This window comes from Grammomys surdaster, unplaced genomic scaffold, assembly GCF_004785775.1.
Source record: "Grammomys surdaster isolate TR1022 unplaced genomic scaffold, NIH_TR_1.0 126278, whole genome shotgun sequence".
NCBI lineage: Eukaryota > Metazoa > Chordata > Mammalia > Rodentia > Muridae > Grammomys > Grammomys surdaster.
In genome coordinates this window covers 6,970,587-6,990,806 of record NW_021621078.1, presented here as the reverse complement: position 1 = coordinate 6,990,806, position 20,220 = coordinate 6,970,587, and the positions used below count along the sequence as shown (strand labels likewise).

The window sequence follows — 20,220 nt, the reverse complement described above, 5'->3', positions numbered from 1 at the left end:
TCACTTCCCCACACAGCTCTCCAGGTTGCTAAGTCCTGGGAACCTAGGTCCCTACAGTAGCAGGTGTCACTCTAGAGAATATTACTCCTCCACCTTGACAGACAAGACCTGAGGGAAGAAGCCCTCCTATTCTAGATTCCCTTCACCCCCAAGAGAGAGACAGGCTGTGCCCAGATGTCGCATGCATGAGCCACTGGCACCTACACACTTATGGGGGTCCCTGCCAGCTGACACCAATACTGAGAACTGCAAAGGTGTTGAAGTCCTTAATTTAGTTTCATAAATCTTGGAAAACAAGAGACTAGTGATGGCAGCAGCTTCACTATGAAGCTCAAGAAGGTACCAATGCATCTAGGCATGGTGGTAACCAGCTGGAATCTCAGCATTCCAAAGGCAGAGGCAGAACTGCTGAGTTGGAGGCCACAATGGGCTAGATATTGAGACTCTATCTTAGAAAGAGAGAGAAAGAGAGAGAGAGAGAGAGAGAGAGAGAGAGAGAGAGAGAGAGAGAACAAGAGAAAAACAAGACTAAACCAGAAACCATAGCATGAATTCTAATAAGGAAAATATAGGGTACAATACACTAAATTGGGTCCCTCAAAATTCCAGTGTTGAACTCCAAGTCCCATTGTGACTATATTGGGAGAAAGGGACAGTGAAGAATTAAGATTAAATGGGATCCTTAGTGTGAGGCCATACCTAATAGGATTAATGTCTGTAGAGGAAGAAACATCAGGGCTCCTGCCTGGTGCTGTATGAGGAAGAAGCCATCCATCTAGCAGGCCAGGAAGATGTTGAATTGCCTTGGACTTCCTAGTCACCCAAACCACAGGGAAATAAAGGTCTGTTAAGGTTCCTACCCCCAGCTGGCTGATCTATGCATCACTCTGTGTCTCCTGTGATCATGAAGGTCAGAGGTGGCAAACATCTGAGCAGGGAGCCCCTAGGGTGGCCCAGTCACAATGACAGTGACAGGGTCCCCCTGCCTTTGCTAGAAGTTAGTGCTGGCCAGGCTATGAAGGGCTTCCTTGCACCAGCTAACCCATCCCTCACATCCATCTGGTGCTGATGGCTGCTTTTTGACCTTGTCTTACAGATAAAGAAATGAAGGCCTAGAGAGATCAAGTGAGTTTTACCAGACCACTCCACAGAAGCAAGCTGGGAATGTAGCCCAAGCTGGCCCTATAGCTCTGGGTGCCTCTGTTCCTGCTTCGAGGAAGAGAGAAGCACCCCCCAATTTGTGGCCACAGGCAGTCAGAGTTCCAGAATTTCCCAGGACTGATGTGGAACAGCATACTGGCCATTCTGAGACATGGCAGGGCCAAGCAGCCTCTCACTTTGGCATCCTACAGGCTGGGTCTCTTCATTAGGGACCCCCACTACAACCTCTAATTCCTCCCCATCTGTTTAGTATACACAGAAGACACTGATGCTCTGTTAGCATAGGGCCTCCATCCCCGTGATGCCTTCACTCCTCCAATGGTAGCCATCACCACCAAGTTTGCCTCCAGCTTGCACGCTGTGTCTCCCAACAGTCTATTTGGCCTACAACTAGAGCCATCCCTTAAAAAAAAAAACACAGTAGGGGCTGAAGAGGTGGTTCAGTGGGTAAGAGCACTGGCTGCTCTTCCACAGGGCCAGGGTTCAAGTCCCAGCAACTACATGGTGACTCACAACTGCAACTCCAGCTCCAGGGGATCTGCTGCCCTCTTCTGGCCGATGCAGGCACTGCACTCATAGAGTGCACAGACATACACAGAAAAGGCAAAACACCACAGGCCACAAAACACAACCATAAAACAGACTATATCCTGTACCTTCTCAGTACTTCATGCCATGCTCAGTCTCCATGGCATCCGCCTAAACACAAAATGGAACTCCAGCTCCTGACCTGGAGTTAAGAGGCTCTGTGGAGCCTGGCCTGAGCTCATCCCTGGCTCTCTCTGTTCCAGATACTTTTGTTAGTTCTTAAAGCCCAACTGGTTCTACCTCAGAGTCTTTGTGCCTACAGTTCTCTCTGCACAGAACATATTTCCACCCAGATCCTCCCCCAGGCTGATCCTTGCTTGTATCCAGGCTCAGTTCAGAGAGGCCTCCCTTCACAGACAAAGACACGTCACTGTCTCCACTCTGGACAAAGTGATAAGTCTTCCTGGCATCATTTTATGTTTTCTCATTTAAAATTTGTTTGTTGTCTCATTTCTGCTATCCCTGAAATACAGCTTCAATGAGAGCAAGGGTTTTTGTTGTCTATCCCTTGCAACCAGCCTGCACACGGTGGACCTTCTATTTAAAGAACGGCAGGTAGGGTGTGGTAGTGTATGCCTTTAATCCCAGCACTCAGAAGGCAGAGGCAGATGGATCTCTGTGTGCTGGAAGCCACCCTGGTCTATAGAGCAAGTTCCAGGACAGCCAAGGCTATACAGAGACACCCTGTCTAGAAAAACCAGAAAAACACAAGTGTGCTTACCTATGACTGGGTAACAGTCTTCCTAAGGACACATAAATCAATCAATCAATCCTCCCAACCCCCCAAAACCCTCACCTAAATAGTCCTCCCACCTTTGCCCGAACAAGTTTCTGCTGGGCCAGCACTCAGTCTTCTTTCCACTGGCCTAGAAAGAACACATCAGAGAAATGTACTTCAACCAGCAACCAGCCCAGCCCCAGGGCACTGGGCAGTGGGGGAGGCAAGTCTGGGAGAACATCTCCCCCACAGCCCTCACCCAGATGAGGCCTTTCCCCTGGGCCAGTCAGTTGCCTAGGCAATGGCTCTCTGAGGAGCAGCTGGAATTAACTCTTTGATAACCAGGGCCAGCAGCTCGCTCTGTGGCAGAGGGACCTTCCCGTGGGAGGAGCTGCGGCACAGCCTTTCGTGGTCCCACAAACCTGAACTCTTTAGAGTAGCTGTGAGCTGGAGAGACAGGAGGAGCAAACAGGCTGCTGGGGCCACAGAGGCAGAAAGTAGAAGTCACAAAACATCAGCCACCTGCCCCTTTCCTGGGAGCAAAGCATCCCCAGGTTCCTATACCCACCATCTAGGTAGGCTCTAGTTCTGGCCTGAAAGAGGAACCAGCAGACCCTACAGGTCCCCTTTGCCCTCTGCTGTGCTTGAATGATCACTTCATAGCCTTTAGAGTAGAATTACCTCATGCGATAGAATGGAGAAAAGACTGTGTCTCAGATCCTGGCTTTCCTGCTTATTCATCTTGGTTAATGTTTAGCTTTGGAATGCTTCAGACGATGCCCTTGCCAAGGCTGCAAAAGTCTAATGTTTCAAGTCCACATCTGTTGCTCTGACATGTCCACCTCTGTAGTCCTCAGTGCGGCTCACCCACCCCACCCGGAGGCTTATAGCCTCTGTTATTTCTTCCCAGAATTGGTAAATCTCTGAAACCATCTTGGTTGATTATAGCTTGTCATCTCCTGTTATCTTAAGAGAGAAGGTTCTTTTCTTTCTGTCTTGTTCACTTTAAGAACTCCAAGCTTGGGGCTGGAGAGGTGGCTTGGCAGTTAAGAGCATGGTCTGTGCTTCCAGAGGAAACCAGGTTCAATTTCCAGTACCCACACGGCAGTTCACAACTATCTGTAAGTTCCAGGGGATCCAACACCCTCACACAGACATATATGCAGAGAAAACACCAATGTACATAAAATAAAATTTAAAAAAGAACTTAAAACAACAGACATTGGAAGCTACCTGAGGACATGTTCCAGCAAAACTAGAGTGAAATCGAAAAAGATGTTGAGGGTAACAGTGTCTCTGACCACGGGAGGCAGCGAAGGGGGGCTGTGTGCTGATCACTGCATAGCACAGTCATGGCTGGAAGTGGAATAATCTAGAAGAGTTTCTACGAGGAAGAAAAGTAATACCACAGGTTCCATACGATGAGTAAAACAGAGATCCTAAATAAATCAGACCTTGCAAGGTGCATTATTCTCCGGGAAATAGTAAACTAAAGTCAACTGGTAAGGTCTTGGGCTCATCATGAAATGCTTTAACACGTGGCACAGATTAGTATAAGAAAAGACAAAAATCCATTTGGTCTTGTGAAGGCCATTCTCTCTGGCATCAAGAGAGTAGACGGAACAGAGCACACAGCACAGGCCTAGCACACTGCTCCGTCCTCAGGAAGCAGTGCTTGCCTAATGTTTACCGAGTGCCTATGTGCTGGATAGGGCTTTATGAGCCTGGTACTTAATGTATCTGAGTACGTGTAATACCTACTCCTATTTTTCAGATCGAGAAAATGAGGCATAGGATACTAGGCCAGTTTCCCGATGTCATATGGTTGGTGTAAGAGCTGGATTCACACCCAGGCTCTCATCTCCTTGCCAGGGCTAGCTCTAGAAGCCACACCATCCAATCTTCAGGGCCTTCTTGCCAAAAAGCAAATGATATCACCACACACATAAATGTACACATGCACACACTGTCCTGGCAACGGGGGTGCAAAGCCACAGGATGGCAAAGCTGACCCGTTCTGGGGAGCTGAGTGGCGAGGCCAGAGCAGGGCTTACCTTCCTGCAGTCTTTGCAGAATACGGAGGAGCTGCCCAGGAACCCCAACACCTCCCCGCAGAGCAGACACTGGGAGAGGCCATTGCCCATCACGTTCCTCTGCATCGTCTCCAGCCGCTCCACCAGTCGCCTGCAAGCAAAGGACACAGCATCAGAGGGAAGGTGCGTCCTCTCAACATGAGGACTGCGTGGGCATAGTTGCTATGGGACTCTAAGTGCTCATGCTCACCTCACCTGGCCCCTTCTGGCTAACTCCCAGTCACTCGTTAACTTGCTGTTAACTGAGCAGCTAGGTGTGCTAGACACTGGGAATATTGTAACAAACAGGCCGGATACACACATGGTCCAGGTTCTCTTAGAATTTAGGTTCAACAAAGGGGAAAAAAAGCGAGGTAGGTGGAGGCCTGGGAAGACACTTTGAAGACATGCCACAGGGTGCTGAGAAATGTCCCAGAAGCCAGAGAGGGGCAGGTGGATAAGGCAAATCCCAGGGATTTGCAGGTCACAGGCTGGAGTCTCATTTCAATCTGGAGTCAGTGAAGACTTTGAAGGTGATTTGATCTAAGAGCTGTTTTTCTAAGCGCCTGTGAAAATCTGGAATAACGAGGAGAGGGGAAAAAAGGAAGCCAGGCAGAGGTGGGACCCTCTCTCCAAAGAAGGTGGGAGGCCTCCGAGCTGCATCCCAGAGGACAGTGTTGAAAGCCTGGTAGGCTTTGGGTCAGAGAGCATCTTGGCTGGTGAGCAGCTGGCAGCAGGAGAGAAAAATCAACTCTTCTTTGACACTGCTGGATGGATGCTGAGCACCCAGGAGCCCAGCTGAGCTTGCACAGGTGCCCTGTGATCCTGGGATCGATAGCCCTTGCCACTGTAGACACCCACCTCCTGCTGTGTAACAAACTGTTTGGTTTGTCAGCCACTCTATTTCTGGTACCCAGTGGATGTTCAGTAAGAACTCTTGACTGGATGAAGAGTAGCATGTGGCCACATCAATCCCTCCTATGGTCACCCCCACCCTAGGGGAAGGAAGCCACATTTCCTGTTTTAGAGAGGACTGGGGCTGGGGAAACAGGAAGTAGCTTGCTGAGGGATGGAGCTCCCAAGAAGTAGAGACAGGGTCCCCACTTCTAAATTTGCCTGGTAGAGGGTTCCCTGCCCCCAGGTCCACACTTTCCTGAGGTGACTGGTTGTTGCTAAGGGGGACACGGGATGGTTAGCTCATCAGTGAAGCCACTTCCTCCTGCATGCTCTGAGGTGAACACTTCTGTTTTCCACACACTTGGGGGCAAACCCACGTCTAGCCTGGCGTGGCTCAGTTGCTCTTGGGAACTCTCTGTCAATCCATGTCGTGTTTGCATGCATCATGAAGAGGACACACTTCCTTCATGTGAACAATTCATCTGTAGTACTGCTTCTGGGTCCTTTCTACACCCTGCTGCTTAGGAATCAGGGTGTCATCAGACCACAGAAGGGACTTCCTGAGGCAGCACTGTGACAGCAGCCTACTGGCTGAGGGTGTCCAAACGCACTTCCACAGCACAGAGCAGCCAGTATGAGGCTCCTGTAACACACTCCCTGCTCATCATCCTGAGGTGGGGGGGGTGGGGCCCTGGAAGTGTCAGGGGTGTGTGTTGGGGGGATGCAGATCATCAGTGTTCAAGGTTAGCCCAGAAAGGTTAGCCCAGAACCTGGCCAGGTCCTTGGGGAGGAGATCTGTAAGAAGCCAGGCTAGGTGGTTAAAGAAAAAGAGAATCCCAGCCATTCTGCCACAAGCCCTGTTTGTACTGACACGATAATGACCTGTCTGTATGATTGAGGCTCATACAAGAGGCCGTTGGCGCAGCAGTCATCTTTCTAGTGGAGCTGTTGCCTCCTAAAGCTGCCTTTCTACTATGTCTGACTTTTAAAAATGATCATGGAACTAATGGGAAAAGATGAGCAGAAAAATAACGAGATCGGAACGAGTTCCTGCCCAAAGCAGCCGAGCCCGGCACAATCACGCTCCCCTGTCTGAGCTCTTCCAAACCAATGGACAACAATAAAAAGGCATACCAACGTGTTGGCTGGCTGAGCCCTGGATGTGAGAGGCCAGGAGAGAGCTGAAAACATGGGAAGGCACCTCCTGCTGGGACCTCTGGTGTGGCCATTCACTGACCAACCTCCCCTAGGGTCCATTCCTTGCCCAAAGGGCAGGAGGGTACTCAGAGCCCAAATCCGAAGCTCCTGGGCTCATCCCCGCACTTGTGTCTGGGTCTTGAATCAACGCAGTCCCCAGCTCACAGCTGCCTACATCCCAGGGGGAACCTGATGAGAAGCTGGGGCCTCCTGACTCTTGCAGACTGTCCCTGCCCACCCCCTGTGGCCTCCCTGCTCAGTGCCCTGGCTCACCCGATCCTCTGCTGCTCCAGGATGTCCAGCCGCTCTGCTCTCTGGATGACCTGAAGGATGACCTCCAGCTCTCCAGGGCTCAGGCACTGGCTCCTCCTCTGCTTCTCCGTCTGGTACGTGTGCACAGACCAGCCCGTCTGCAGCCTTGGGAAAGAATGGTATGGCTGGAGGTGAGGCTGCCCACTACGGCAGTAACCCAGTGTACCCACAAAGCCCTCATGAGAGTGGTGTAGGTACAGCCTGAACACTGTGGTCCAGAGTCCATAATGAACATTTCCATATGGTCTAGATGTGTACCCTTCACTGAGTGTCATTGCTAGAGGACAGTGTGGGACATACTGTTTTCCTGTCTAGAAGGAAACTCTTCAAGGGCCAGGCCCTACCCTGTCTGGTCCTCTCTTGGCCTTTTACACTGTGTACCTTTCACACTCTGCACTAAAGCCATACCAGCCTTTTGTTTGGCCTCTCTGTATGCCATGTTCTTTCTACCCCAGGGCCTTTGCATGTGCTGTTTTGTATGCTTGGAACTTTCCCCATATTTCCATGTAACATTTACCTCTCTGGGTCAAGAGAAGCATCATGCTTAAAAGGAAGTCTTGGTCCTAGACCTGGTTAGTACCTCCCCACACACTGCCAATCACCATCATCCAAAGAACTCACATCTTTAAATATCCAGACAACTTTCACCTCCCCCAACCTCTGCTTTAACATGAAGAACCCGCTGAGTTTAGGAACGTCCAGAGGCACCTGGGTGCCTGGAAGGAAGACCGTGGGTTGGAGAACTCTTCAGGTTTCCTAGGGGTCCACTGGACTCGGCATCCAGCTCTGCAGCGTGCATCTGTCTCTCAGACACACACCTGGGAGGAGACACTCACACCAGCTGAGGCCATGGCAGCTTCAGCACTGGTGAGTGAGAGCTGAAGCTGGGAATGAAGGGGGAGCTGGAGATCTCCCAGCAATGCGCCCTGCATGGACAGCACCTCATTGGCCTAGCGTCAGAGACGGTGAGAGGGGCCAACCTCATCTCTAGTCACTCTCCCTCCCTGCAGGGGTGGCTTGAGGGGGAGGGGCTGAGGCACCCAGACGAAGGGGAGCAAAGGTGCTCACACATCACGAGTGCCGCCATTCCTCCTGAGCGTTTCAGATGAATTTTTCTACCCGCCTTCGATGTCTTAGCTCTGTCTCCCACAGGCTCATAATGTCTAATTGCGAATTTCTTTAGCTTGGTCCCAGTTGGGAAACGCTAACTCCTGGTACCGACACAATCTGACAGCTGCAGGGATGTTCCTGACCAGGGACAGCACACACCAGAGAGCTGAAACAGACTAGGAGGCACGAGGGGCATCTGAGAGGCTCAGCTACAGGTACACTCTGTGTGTGTGTGTGTGTGTGTGTGTGTGTGTGTGTGTGTGTGTGTGAGTGTGTGTGGTGTGTGTGTGTGTGGTATGTGTGTGTGTGTGTTGTGTGTGTGTGTGTGGTATGTGTGTGTGTGTGGTGTGTGTGTGGTGTGTGTGTGGTGTGTGTGTGTGGTGTGTGTGTGTGGTGTGTGTGTGGTGTGTGTGTGGTGTGTGTGGTGTGTGTGTATGGTGTGTGTGTGTGTGGTGTGTGTGTGGCATGTGTGTGTGTGGTGTGTGTGGTGTGTGTGTGTGGTGTGTGTGTGTGTGGTGTGTGTGTGTGTGGTGTGTGTGTGTGTGGTGTGTGTGTGTGGTGTGTGGTGTGTGTGTGTGAGTGCATGTGGCCCAACCAAAACTGAAGGGTCACTAGGATGAGGGTTAATAGGAAAATGAAGACCTCCAAAAAGACACAAGGGAACCAAAGAGGGACAGGCCTTGTTCCCTGTGGGTTGTTGTGTGGAAGAGCACAGGTGTGGGAGTCAGCTGGACTCGGGTGTAGGTCCCAACCCAGCCATTGACAAGGGACATGTGCAAGGAGTGTAGGCCTCACTTTTCTTATCTGAGAAATGGGGATAAGTTAGTTCTACATAGTGAACAATAAATAAACACGGGCCAAGAGTGGTGTGCATTTGACAGCCACCTCTCTCCAAACTTCTCCCTGGGGAACAAAGTTTGCAAAAGACTGGGAAGAGGGCAGTAGGTGGAGAGGGAAGGGCAACTCTAGCAGGCCACAAAGGTACTTACTTGGCTCTCAGAGCAAGCTGGCGATCATTAGGGCAAACCCACTGATCATTTCCACTGCTGAAGATGGTGTCAGCCATGACGGGGAGCACAGCCCAGGGCAGGAGTCACATCTGAAGCAAGAGGAAAAGGGGAGCACATGTCAGTGACTGGGGTGCTGATGGTAGTCCTGATTCCTGCTGACCACTGATGCTACATTCCTCACTCCTCCAGCAAAAGCCTCACTCAGAGGTTCTTCCCCAAAGGCTGGGGATCTTGGGACGGGAGGCTAGGTGCACCATATCACTAAGTGACCAGAGTAGACATGACGTCAGAGGGTGAGAATCAGAAGGGAGAGAAAACACCCTCTCAGCAACTTTCAACTTAGCTGGCAAGCCCTGCAGAGCATCCAACGTCTGCCCTTTCCTACACAGCCCCATTGCCCTGAGAACACCTGAGAGCCAGCCCCATGAGGAGAGAGTAAGACACTGAGGCAAGCTCATGAGCCTCCTCAATCTACTCTACCTCCATTGGACCAGAATGGCAGCTCACAGGCCTGTGCTCTGCTCCCTAAGAGATCCCCACAGTGTTCTCCAGAGGGTAAGGCACAGGGTGGCAGCCGGCACCTCCACTAGGGCAGTTTTAAAAGTCATAATTTACAAGGGCTGTCCTTGAAAATCCTGCAGGAAGGGGCTTTCTTTAGAACCTGATGGCTCAACATAAGTAGTGTAGTTTAGCTGCCTTTCTGTGTGTTACTGAGCAGAGGGCTAACTCAGGCTGCCTAATACAAAGATGCTGCTTGTGCCTTCTAAACAGTGTGTGTGTGTGTGTGTGTGTGTGTGTGTGTGCGTGTGTGCGTGCGCGCGCGTGTGTCAGGGAGAGGGGATGGGAAGCTGATGATATGGTTCAGTGGTTAAAGCACTGGATGCTCTTCCAAAGGACTCAGGTTTGATTTCTAGCATCCCCAAGATGGTTTACAGACACCTGTAATTCTAGTCCCCGGGGGATCTCTTCTGGCCTCCATAGGCACTGCTGCATACATGCACACAGATCCACACAAGCAAACACACATATACATAAAAATAATTTTTAAAAAACACTGAGGCTGGAAATTTGTTCGGCTATTTCCTCAAAATGTTAACTACAGACTCACCACATATCCCAGAAACTCAATTGTCCTAGGTATCAACCACAGAGGACTGAAAACATATATCTTCCCAGACATGTGTACAAATGTTCGTAAGTCACTGTTACTCCTAACGGCCCCTAAAGCAAGGACACCTGAGAAAAGTGCAACTGTCCATGCAAAGGAAGATCTCAGACCTTCTCTAACATGGCAGGACCTTGAAAACATTACACTAAGTGAAAAAAAAAACTAGGCTTGTACAAGAGATCACATACTACATGACACTTTTATAGAAATGTCCAGAATGGGCCAAACTATAGAGACAGATTATCGCCCATTAACTGGCACAGGAGGACAGTGACAGCTAATGGCTTTAGAGGTTTTTTTTTTTATGAACTGATGGAAATATTCTGGAATTAGATAGGTGATGGTAACAATATGTGGGTTTCAGCTCATTAGTTATTATAAAAATATCTTGGGGCTGGTGAGATGGCTCAGTGGTTAAGAGCACTGACTGCTCTTCCAGAGGTCATGAGTTCAAATCCCAGCAACCACATGGTGGCTAACAACCATCTGTAATGATATCTGATGCCCTCTTGTGGGGTGTCTGAAGACAGCTACAGTGTACTTACATATAATAAATAAATAAAAAAAAATATCTTTTGGTGTTGACAAGACTGTTTGGTGGGTAAAGTGCTTGCTCTGCAAGCCTACAATGACCTGAGTTCAATTCCAAGACCTGCATAAAAGTGGATGAAGAGAACCAACTCCAGAGTTGCCCTCCAACTGCATCTGTGCCATAGGACTGCTGCCTGACACACACAGTGAGAAAGTCAATTGTGAACATTGCAAAATACATGAGCTACAGCTATTGATATTTTGCTGGGAAATCTAAGACCTTCCATTACAGATACTAAGCCTGTTAGGTATTCATATAATTTATATTTTTTATGAGACAAGCACGTGTTTTCAAAAACAAAGACAATGTGAGGCCCGATTGTTTTTATATTTTTGCAATTAACTTTGCTTTGGAAATTAACTGAAGACAGCTGGGCGTTCTTGTCTGACTTTTCTTTCGACCTTTGGAGATGCTGTTCCAGTGAAGTACATGGAAGGGGTCCAGGTTCTCACGGATGTGTAGGATGGATGGAAGGCGGGGGAGTATTCTAATAGCTTTCCCAGATAATGGTGTGTGTTTTTCTGCACCAAAACTCAACAGATGGCACTTTCTTAAAAACTAGTTCCAGCACAGCTTCTGAAGCCACATCTGAGTGCTTTCCAGTTTCCATGTTTGTGAAAGAGGCCGAGAGTCTTAGGGTGAGGAAAATAGTTTTGATTTTGGGGAATCTCTGAAAAGTGCTGGAGACCCTCAGGCATCCCTGAACCATACTTAAGAGAACTCTTCCAGACCAATGTAGCCCATGCTCATGATGACCACCAGGGGGCAGCGTGTGGGCCAGAGCAAACTGGCCATGCAGTATAAGCCAAGACCTCCCTGTCATCTCACGGGTCCATCCAGGGAGCCAAGCTTCCCATCTGGGCTTGGGATTCCACCATGGTCCACACTTTGGTAAAGAATCCTTAATCAGGCAGGTGCAGAGGCTCTGTTGGCAAGCCAGGAACCTCTGTACCATCTCCCAAATGGCGTTAATATAGTCCTCAAAAAATAGGCTGATGCAAAACTGACTAGCTCAAGGATAAAGACATGGCTCATTGCATAAAGGTGCCTATGGCCAGGCCTGATGGTCTGAGTTTGATTCCCAGGACCCATGTGGTGGAAGAAAAGAACCAACCCCTTCAGGTTGTCCTGACCTTACACGTGTGCCCCAGCATGTGCTGCTCCCCCAAATAAGTCAATCAAATGCAAAAATAAGAGAGCCATGTCCATAAAAATGTAAGCTTGTGCCCTGTGTCCAGCCTCTAGTGTACTGTGGGCTTGTTTTTGTTTCGGTTTCTGTTAGCTTGTGAACAGCGTGCTCACACTGCTACGAGTGTGAAATGTGTTACTCTGCCCAAAGTAAATATTTAAAACATGCAACTCATATGCTCTTTTTCCTTTCTAACATTCTGGGAGTGTCAAGAAATGGAAGGGCTATATGATCCAGGTAGACAGGTTCTACACAGGTTGCCCAGCTCTGCTCCTGACCTGAGGGGGCGCTGTGCCCAGCCCAATGTGTTCAGGGTGGCAACCCTGACAACTCAGTTCCTCTATGGCTGGACACAGAAGGGAGGTGGCCTCTGTGCTCCACTAGCCACTCTACAGAAGCAGAGGAGTAATTGGGGTGACCCTGGAAGACAGGAACAAGCCAGGGAATCTTGAGGCTCTGCACTTATCTTCTGTAGAGGCTTCCAAACTGAAGGCTGTGATAGGCTGAGCTGGGAGGATAAGCAGGGGAAAGGGGGAAGGACCTAGGCATTGAAGCCTTACCTCCATGATGGCAGAGAATGAAAGGGATCCAGGAGAAGACGGAGATGCTCCTCAGAGCTTCAAACCAGCCCACCCCCAAATCATCTGTAAGAATGAATGTACTGCCTCCCTCCATGTCACTTTCTAATGCCACAGTTTTAGACCACAAGCCAGGGAGCCCTTAGGCTGACGTCATCTGTCCTCTGACCTCTGGATGTCTGCACAGTCTGGGCTATTCTGTTCTGACCTTCCTAATGGAATCATTACTCTTTCTAATAGAAGATGAGAAGATGGGTTAAGAGGCTATGAAAGGACCACACCGCTACCTGTGCTGGTGTGCCAGAGCTCAGGTGGTACAGCTTCCCCTGCCTCCTATCGCTTTCCACCTAAGCACAGAGAGCAGCCTTTGAGGCAGTGGAAAAGGTTAGGGCAAAAGGACCTCAGAAGGAAAAAACAAAACAAAACACCAAAACCCAAAACCAATGGATGTGTGTGCAAATTTACTAAGTGTCCAGGACAAGTCAATATTCTCCCTGGGGCTCCATTTTGCCACTTGTACCCGAGGGACAGATGGCCTGTATGATTCTCTGCATGCCCGGTACCCGATTCCCACTGCTGAGATGCACAGAGGAAGTTCTGACAGGGCTGCAGGCAGAGCCTGGGAGAGAAGCTAGGGGTTTCTCCAGTCTACAGCATGAGGAGACGGGAGCCTCAGCAGGACAGACATCTACAGTCAAATAAAATACTAGGGGGAGATCAAGAGAGAGGGAGGGCTGTCATTTCCAGGGCTTGGAGTCATGGCACTGACTGGGCAGGGAGATTTGGATGGTAAATCCACAGCTAAGCACCCACAAAGGTGCTCGGAATGAAGGTCAGAGCCAAGAACATGGGGCCTACTGCTCCCACCCTCGGCTGTGGCTGGCACCTCTGAAAGCACAGCTGTCCATCCTCACACAGAACAGCCTCAGGACAGATGGGGGACAGTGAAGAGGCCCATTTTAGGAACCTGCCATAGAGCCAGCTTGGGTTTGCCAAACCTCTTTGAGCTGAGCTAGCACCCAGCTCCTTGACTTGGTGGCTGGTTAGAGCCTCACCATACCACTCCAACCCCCTCTATCTAAGTGTCCCTCAGCGAAACTGTATATATACCACCCAACATGCCTGCCTGGGTCCCCACTGAGGGAGAACTACAGCTCACACATTCTAAAGAGTTCAAGACCAGCCTGAGCTACATTAGAAAGACCCTGTCTCAAATACATACACACACCACACACAGATACATACAAACCACACCACACATACACACACACTACAACAGACATACACACACATATGGACACACATTCACATACACATACACACCACACATAAACACACATACCACACAAACACATACACACACCACACAAACACACACAGAGAAACACACTACATCACACACACACACATAGACACATAGACACCACATCACACATACACAGACACTGATAGACATACACACACACATGCATACACACATGCACACACACATGGAATTGGGGCATCACGGCTCCCATCAACAGTACTGTGTGTGTGTTAAATGTGTGCCTTGCCTATTTGTTACTAATTTATGAGGGAACAAAAGTTCATAGAAGAAGAGGAAGCACGAAGGTGAGCCCACCTATTCAGGAGGAAGGGTTGAACGAGCCTGGAGGGGAACAGTGGTGAGTGGACAGAAAGATGGCTGTGTGGACTCTGGTCACTTTCTCTATTAACCAGAGAGAGATGGCACACAGGGTCTTAGAGAGTGCATGTAATGTACATAGTATCACTGCATGTTCGATAAACCCAAGTCAAGACTGCGGGGTGGGGCACACCCCTCAGCCCTGGAGATTAGCTCAGGGGTCCTTGCAGTGACATTTCTATCCCATCTCCCTCTACACTGTGGCTCCTGGGGCCTTGTGTCCTCTCCTGTCTATACCCTGTTGCCCAGGACAGAGCCCGCTGCAGGGATTATCTGCTAAGCTGAGCTGTGTTTCATGGATAGCTCTTCCCACATAAAAAACAGTTTAACTGAAAATCAGATGTGCAAAGAGCAGACAGGATGGGCTCTAGCCAGGTTCTGGGACTGGTTGGTTCATAGGCAGTTTGTCCCTCAAGACTCCCCGTAGGTCATCTGTGTAGCAGTGAATGGCTCTGTCTGACAGCTCAGCTGATTTTCCTGGAGAGGCTAGAGCGCCCATGGGCCCTTTGTGCGGAAGCAGCTGCCTCCTGGTATCTCTCATCCCCTACTGGGTGAGACAAGTTAAGCACAGGCTGCATCTAGTAGATACACTGAGTGGCCCTTCGATTGGGGTTATGGGGTACTGAGGGCAGGCAGAGACAGGAGTAGCTTATGTCAACTTCTTGATAAAGTTCCTAGGGGGCAGAAGGTTCATAATCCCTGGCAATGATGAGCAAGATCCATAAAAGCAAATGCTTTGTTGCTGAGATATCAGGTTCTCTCCAAAGTTAAAAAGCTGGCCATCTCAGGTATTCACTGCCTAAGTCCCTGTGGGACTTGTCCGCATTGAGAACTTCATGCCCTGGACTTCATGGAAGAAGCAAGAGCCAGAGAGATGGTTCAGTGGGTAAAGGTGTTTGCCTCCAGTCCTGACAACCTGAGTTTGATACCCAGGATTTATACAGTGCAGAGAACCAGTTCCCAAAAGTTGTCCTCTGACCACCATACGTGCATGCCATCACAGGATCGCTCCCATCATAACACACAGGGCTCGATCATCACCCCTCCCCCGGAAGATGTTCGGCTTCTTAATGGAGTCAGGAGCCTCTGAGTTTGCCTAGGGATTTACACATAGGTGTCAGCTGGGTTCTTACTACCTTCCGGGCTTATTCGGGCTACTGCTATCCTGTGCTTTCCAAAATTCCTTAACACTGTGACTTTATGATTCTAGATATATAGTATTGTAAATATAGTTCATCATCTGGAGACATACCGGGACTTCTGCGTTTTCTTACATACGCAACACAAAAACGGCTGTCCTGCGAGAGCCATCTTGGTGGCCATCTCTGATAACTTCCTTAAGAGGAATTCTCGAAAGAGATGTGGAGTGTGCACTTTTGGGAAACACATTTTGAGTCAGCTTTGCTATGGGAGTGTTCTCAGCCACTCGAAGCTGTGAGCCGTGGGCCTCTTGCCTGCTCTCTCTGAAGTGAGTCTCGAATTGTTCATCAGGGAAAAAAATCTGTTGGAGGCAGCTGGTTCCTGTCAGCCTAATGTCAATTTTGTGGTTTTTGAAAGGACTAGCTATAGATCTTCAATTAGTTGGGTTCAACAGTATACAATTCCAATCACTTAATCATGCCCCTCCCAAACTCCCCTCTGCGAAATCTTTGCATCTACTTTACAGGGCTCCGAATCTTGACTCAGAGTTGGTAGGTCCAGTGCTGGCTTGAGCATCTTTGTGCTTGAATGGGGCTTGGCAGGTACTGTAACAGCCAGCACAGGTTCTATAAAAGGGAGTTTGGGCTAGGGGTGTGGCTCAATGGTGAAGCACAGGAATAAGACCCTTGTTTTACTCCCAGCACCATTAAAAACAAGCAGGCAGACCAAGAGGAAAAGCTCACGTAAAAGGGGGAGGGTTGGCCCCTTCTAAAAAATCCCTTCCCACCACTGGTCTTGGGGTTCTGATGATCCCAGAAACACTGCTGTCTGATCCCAATCTCCTAACTCACCAGAGCTAGATCAGGGTAGAAACCACCCACCTTGGACAGCTGTCTCTGACAGAAGAAGAAGAGAGCAAACCCTATCTGGTGGGGACCCTCAAACACAAAAGCCGGTCAAAAGCAACCAGCCAGTGCAGGCCCGGGCTCCTAACAACTGCATAAAGAGAGAAGTTTGAGTTACTGAATCATGATGAAAATGAAACACATGACCCAGCCATTGGGTGGCAGAGCTACCCAGATGACAGGTCCAGGGAAGGCTGTAAATTGTTGTGTTGAACCACGGAACCTAGGGATGGTTGTTGTGCAGATTAATATGACAACACATCATAACTCACACAAGTAGCATTTGGCAAATAAAACCGTTTACCTTGATCTTAACCGTCAACAAAACCCCTTCCCAGGTCAGGTTTGATTTTCCACTTGTGGAAAAATCAAAAGTCTGAGTGCAGGAAGTAAATGTGAGACAAAGGCCTGTCCCCAATCACATGATAACAGACTAGCCCTAAGAAGTAGGTTAGGAGGGCTAGAGACCAAGCAGGTAGCTTTAGAAAGACTGGGAAAGAGACTTCATCTGAGTCCAAAATCAGAGCTGGCACGCAGAGAGCTGTGTGGTGAACGAGTTGTTGTAGATCCCATCCAGCCCCCATAGGAAGAAAGAATGCTGTGATCCATTAGTCATGTCTGGCCTGGTGTGGGAGGGAAAGTGGGAGCACATTTGCTGTTATCAAGTCTGTCACTCCCAAGATAGCTAGCTGTGCATAGGCTGAGGGAGGTGGGAGGAGGAGCAGATGGGGGGAGGGGGTGTGTCAGGGATAGAGGGAAAGCTAGGACAAACAAAAGAACACTTCCCAGGCATTAGGGCTTGCAGAGGCCTTGGGCACGGTGTGAACGCCCTTCACTCTATACCCATTAAATTCCAGGAATCCTTAGTAACAGGCTCTGACATCTGCTCTGTTACTAGGATACGGGGAAATGGGATAATAGCTTCGAGATAAGGTGAGCCCCAAAACCAACATCCCCACCTATCACGCTGCACTGGGAAGAAGGAAAATTTAGACAGGTAGCCTTCAAGGCCAACCCATCCTGAACCCAACAGCACTGCTCACTCAAGCACCCTGGAATAACACGAAAGACTGAAGATAAAGCAAAAGCCACAGGGAGGCTGGTTACTGACCCAGCAAGTGCCCCTAAACTTTGCCTGTCATTATGCTTCCTGCCGGATCTGCCTGCTCAGGTAACTCTCCTCTTTCTCGTAGCTCCAGATGCACCCCACCCCCCCTCTTTCTAAGACCGGAACAATGCTTCTTAGTCAGACTTTAGGCCTTGCACCCAAACCTTTCATGTTGTACCAGAGGGGTCTTCCTTACTAGCATAGGCCAGGGTGTGCTCAGAAACTTCCATGGCTCCACACTGACATAGGGCAAAAAGCTCAGGCTGCACTCAAAAGTATCCATGATCTAGGCCAGAATATGCCTGCAGTTTACCTTTAAAAAAAAATCAGCTCTTTCCCATCTTGCAAGATGGCAGGTGAAAAGGCAGAGAAGCCTGATACAAAGGAGAAGAAACCTGTGGCCAAGAAGGCTGGCGGTGATGCTGCTGCCTCAGGTCCCCGGGCTGCTGGTGCAGCCAAAAAGGGTAAACCTAAGGTTAAAAAGCCCAAGAAGGAGAAGCCCCATTGCAGCCGAAACCCTGTCCTGGTTAGAGGAATTGGCAGGTATTCCCGATTAGCTATGTATTCCAGAAAGGCCTTGTACAAAAGGAAATACTCAGCTGCCAAGACCAAGGTTGAAAAGAAGAAAAAGGAGAAGGTCCTTGCTACTGTCACAAAAACAGTTGGTGGGGACAAGAACGGTGGCACCTGGGTGGTGAAGCTTTGAAAAATGCCTAGGTATTATCCTACCAAAGATGTGCCTCGGAAGCTGCTGAGCCCCGCAAAAAGCCCTTCAGCATCACTTCCGGGACTGCCCTGATCATCCTCACTGGGGCCACAGAGGCAAGAGAGTAGTTTTCCTGAAGCAGCTAGCTCGCTACTTGTGACTGGAGCTCTGGCTATCAACAGAGTTCCTCTGCATAGAACACACCAGAAGTTTGTCATTGCCACCTTTACAAAAGTTGATATCAGCAAGGTTAGAATCCCCAAACATCTGACTGACACTTACTTCAAGAAGCAGCAGTTGTGCAAGCCCAGGCATCAGGAAGGCGAAATCTTTAACACAGAGGAGAATTACAAGATTACAGAGCAGTGAAAGGCTGATCAGAAAACCGTGGACTCGCAGATTTTGCCAAAGATTAAAGCTATTCCTCAGCTCCAGGGCTACCTGTGATTTCAGTTCTCACTGACAAACGGGATGACTCCTCACAAACTGGTGTTCTAAATTGCTTACAACCTAATTAAACAGCTTCATATGTTAAAAAAAAATCAGGATTAAAGCCGGCAGTGGTGGTGCACGCCTTTAATCCCTATACTTGGAAGTCAGAGGCAGGTAGATCTCTGTGAATTTGAGTCTAGACTACTCTACAGAGTAATTCTAGGACAGCCAGGGCTACATAGAGAAACCCTGCCTCCAAAATCAAAACCAAACATCACATTTTAGGCACTAGAATCCAGACACACTCCAGGTGCTCTCAGCCTGCCCCCCAAACCCCCGCACCCCCCTTCTTTCACCTGGGACTTTTTTTGTTGTTTCAAGACAAGGCTGGCTTGGAACTCACTCTATAGACTAGGCTGACTTCAAACTCAGAGATCTACCTGCTTCTGCTTCCCAAGTGCTGGGATTAAGAGTATATACCACCACACCCCAACCTTAAAAAGTACATTCATTTATTTATAGCGTATGTGCGCATACACACGTGGGTGTGTGCATGCTTGTGGAGATCAGAGGGCCACTTGTGGTGCTCAACCCTCTGCTTCCACCCTGTGTGTCTGAACTCAGGTCATCAGGTTTGGTGACAAGCACCTTTACCTACTAAGCCTTCTTACCTGCCCTTACTCCCCTCGATTTTTGTGTGTAGTGTACACGTGGAGAGTGCATGTATGTGGGTATGTGTGCATGACATGTATGGGACTGTACACGCATGTGGAGGCCCAAGGTTGGTGTTAGGAGTCATTCTCTATTGCTATTCAACCTTGGATCTCTCAAACCCAGAGCTCAACTATGCCTGGTCTCTCTAGACAACTTGCTCTGGGGATCACCTGTCTCCATCTTCAGAGGCTAGAATTTCGGGGGCGGGGAGGGGTTCCATATCCATTTGGCATTTATATGGGTTCTGGGGTTCTGAACTCAAGTCCACATAAATAAATAGCAGGTGCTTAGCCACTGAGCCATCTCCCCAGGCTCATGTTTTACAGTTTCTAAAGTTATTATTTCTTTCTCTGTGTGTCTGTCAGTCAGTCTGTCTGTCTGTCTGTCTGTCTGTCTGTCTGTGGAGTGAGAAAGTATTTGACTTTACCCTCACCTGGGACACTGTCTTCCAATTCTATCCCTACAGATACCAAGCCCCACCTCCTGTGGGAATTCTGTAGCTTCTCTCTATCCAACATTTGAACTGACTCCATCTTGCGGTCTGTATCCCCCAGGTTCTTTGTCATAATGAGTGTTTGACACAAGACACTGCAGCCCAGAGAGAGAGAGAGAGAGAGAGAGAGAGAGAGAGAGAGAGAGAGAGAACTGTTTCCCCACTCCACCCCCTGGCATGCGTAGATCCAGCTCTGAGCTGGTTTCTTCTTGTCCTGCCTCTGGCCATGTGGCAAGATGGTTCACACCAACTAGAAACGCAGAAAGGACCCAGACGCTTGAAGAATGATCAATAATACATCCAGGCACAAGGTCACAGTTAATGTCAAAATGACAGATGGCTGGAAAAGGGAGCACAGAAAGGCTGGTGGCAGAAGAGGAATCAAACTCAGGCAGAGGGGTGTGTGTGTGTGTGTGTGTGTGTGTGTGTGTGTGTGTGTGTGTGTG

At 49.2% G+C, this 20,220-nt stretch overlaps 1 protein-coding gene and 1 pseudogene across 1 annotated transcript in view; one reads left to right on the top strand and one right to left on the bottom strand.

Annotated features, from left to right (window-relative positions):
• Nucleotides 1-20,220, bottom strand: part of Rph3al (rabphilin 3A like (without C2 domains)) — a 93,613-nt gene that overhangs the window by 23,531 nt on the left and 49,862 nt on the right. Inside the window, exons 3-5 of the mRNA XM_028759352.1 lie at nucleotides 9,045-9,154; nucleotides 6,907-7,050; nucleotides 4,522-4,651 (exon numbers count right to left, since the gene is read on the bottom strand). Of these exons, the coding sequence (XP_028615185.1) occupies nucleotides 4,522-4,651; nucleotides 6,907-7,050; nucleotides 9,045-9,121 (351 nt within the window). The 5' untranslated portion in view covers nucleotides 9,122-9,154. The remainder of the gene's footprint in view (nucleotides 1-4,521; nucleotides 4,652-6,906; nucleotides 7,051-9,044; nucleotides 9,155-20,220) is intronic.
• Nucleotides 17,779-18,633, top strand: LOC114613818 (annotated as a pseudogene).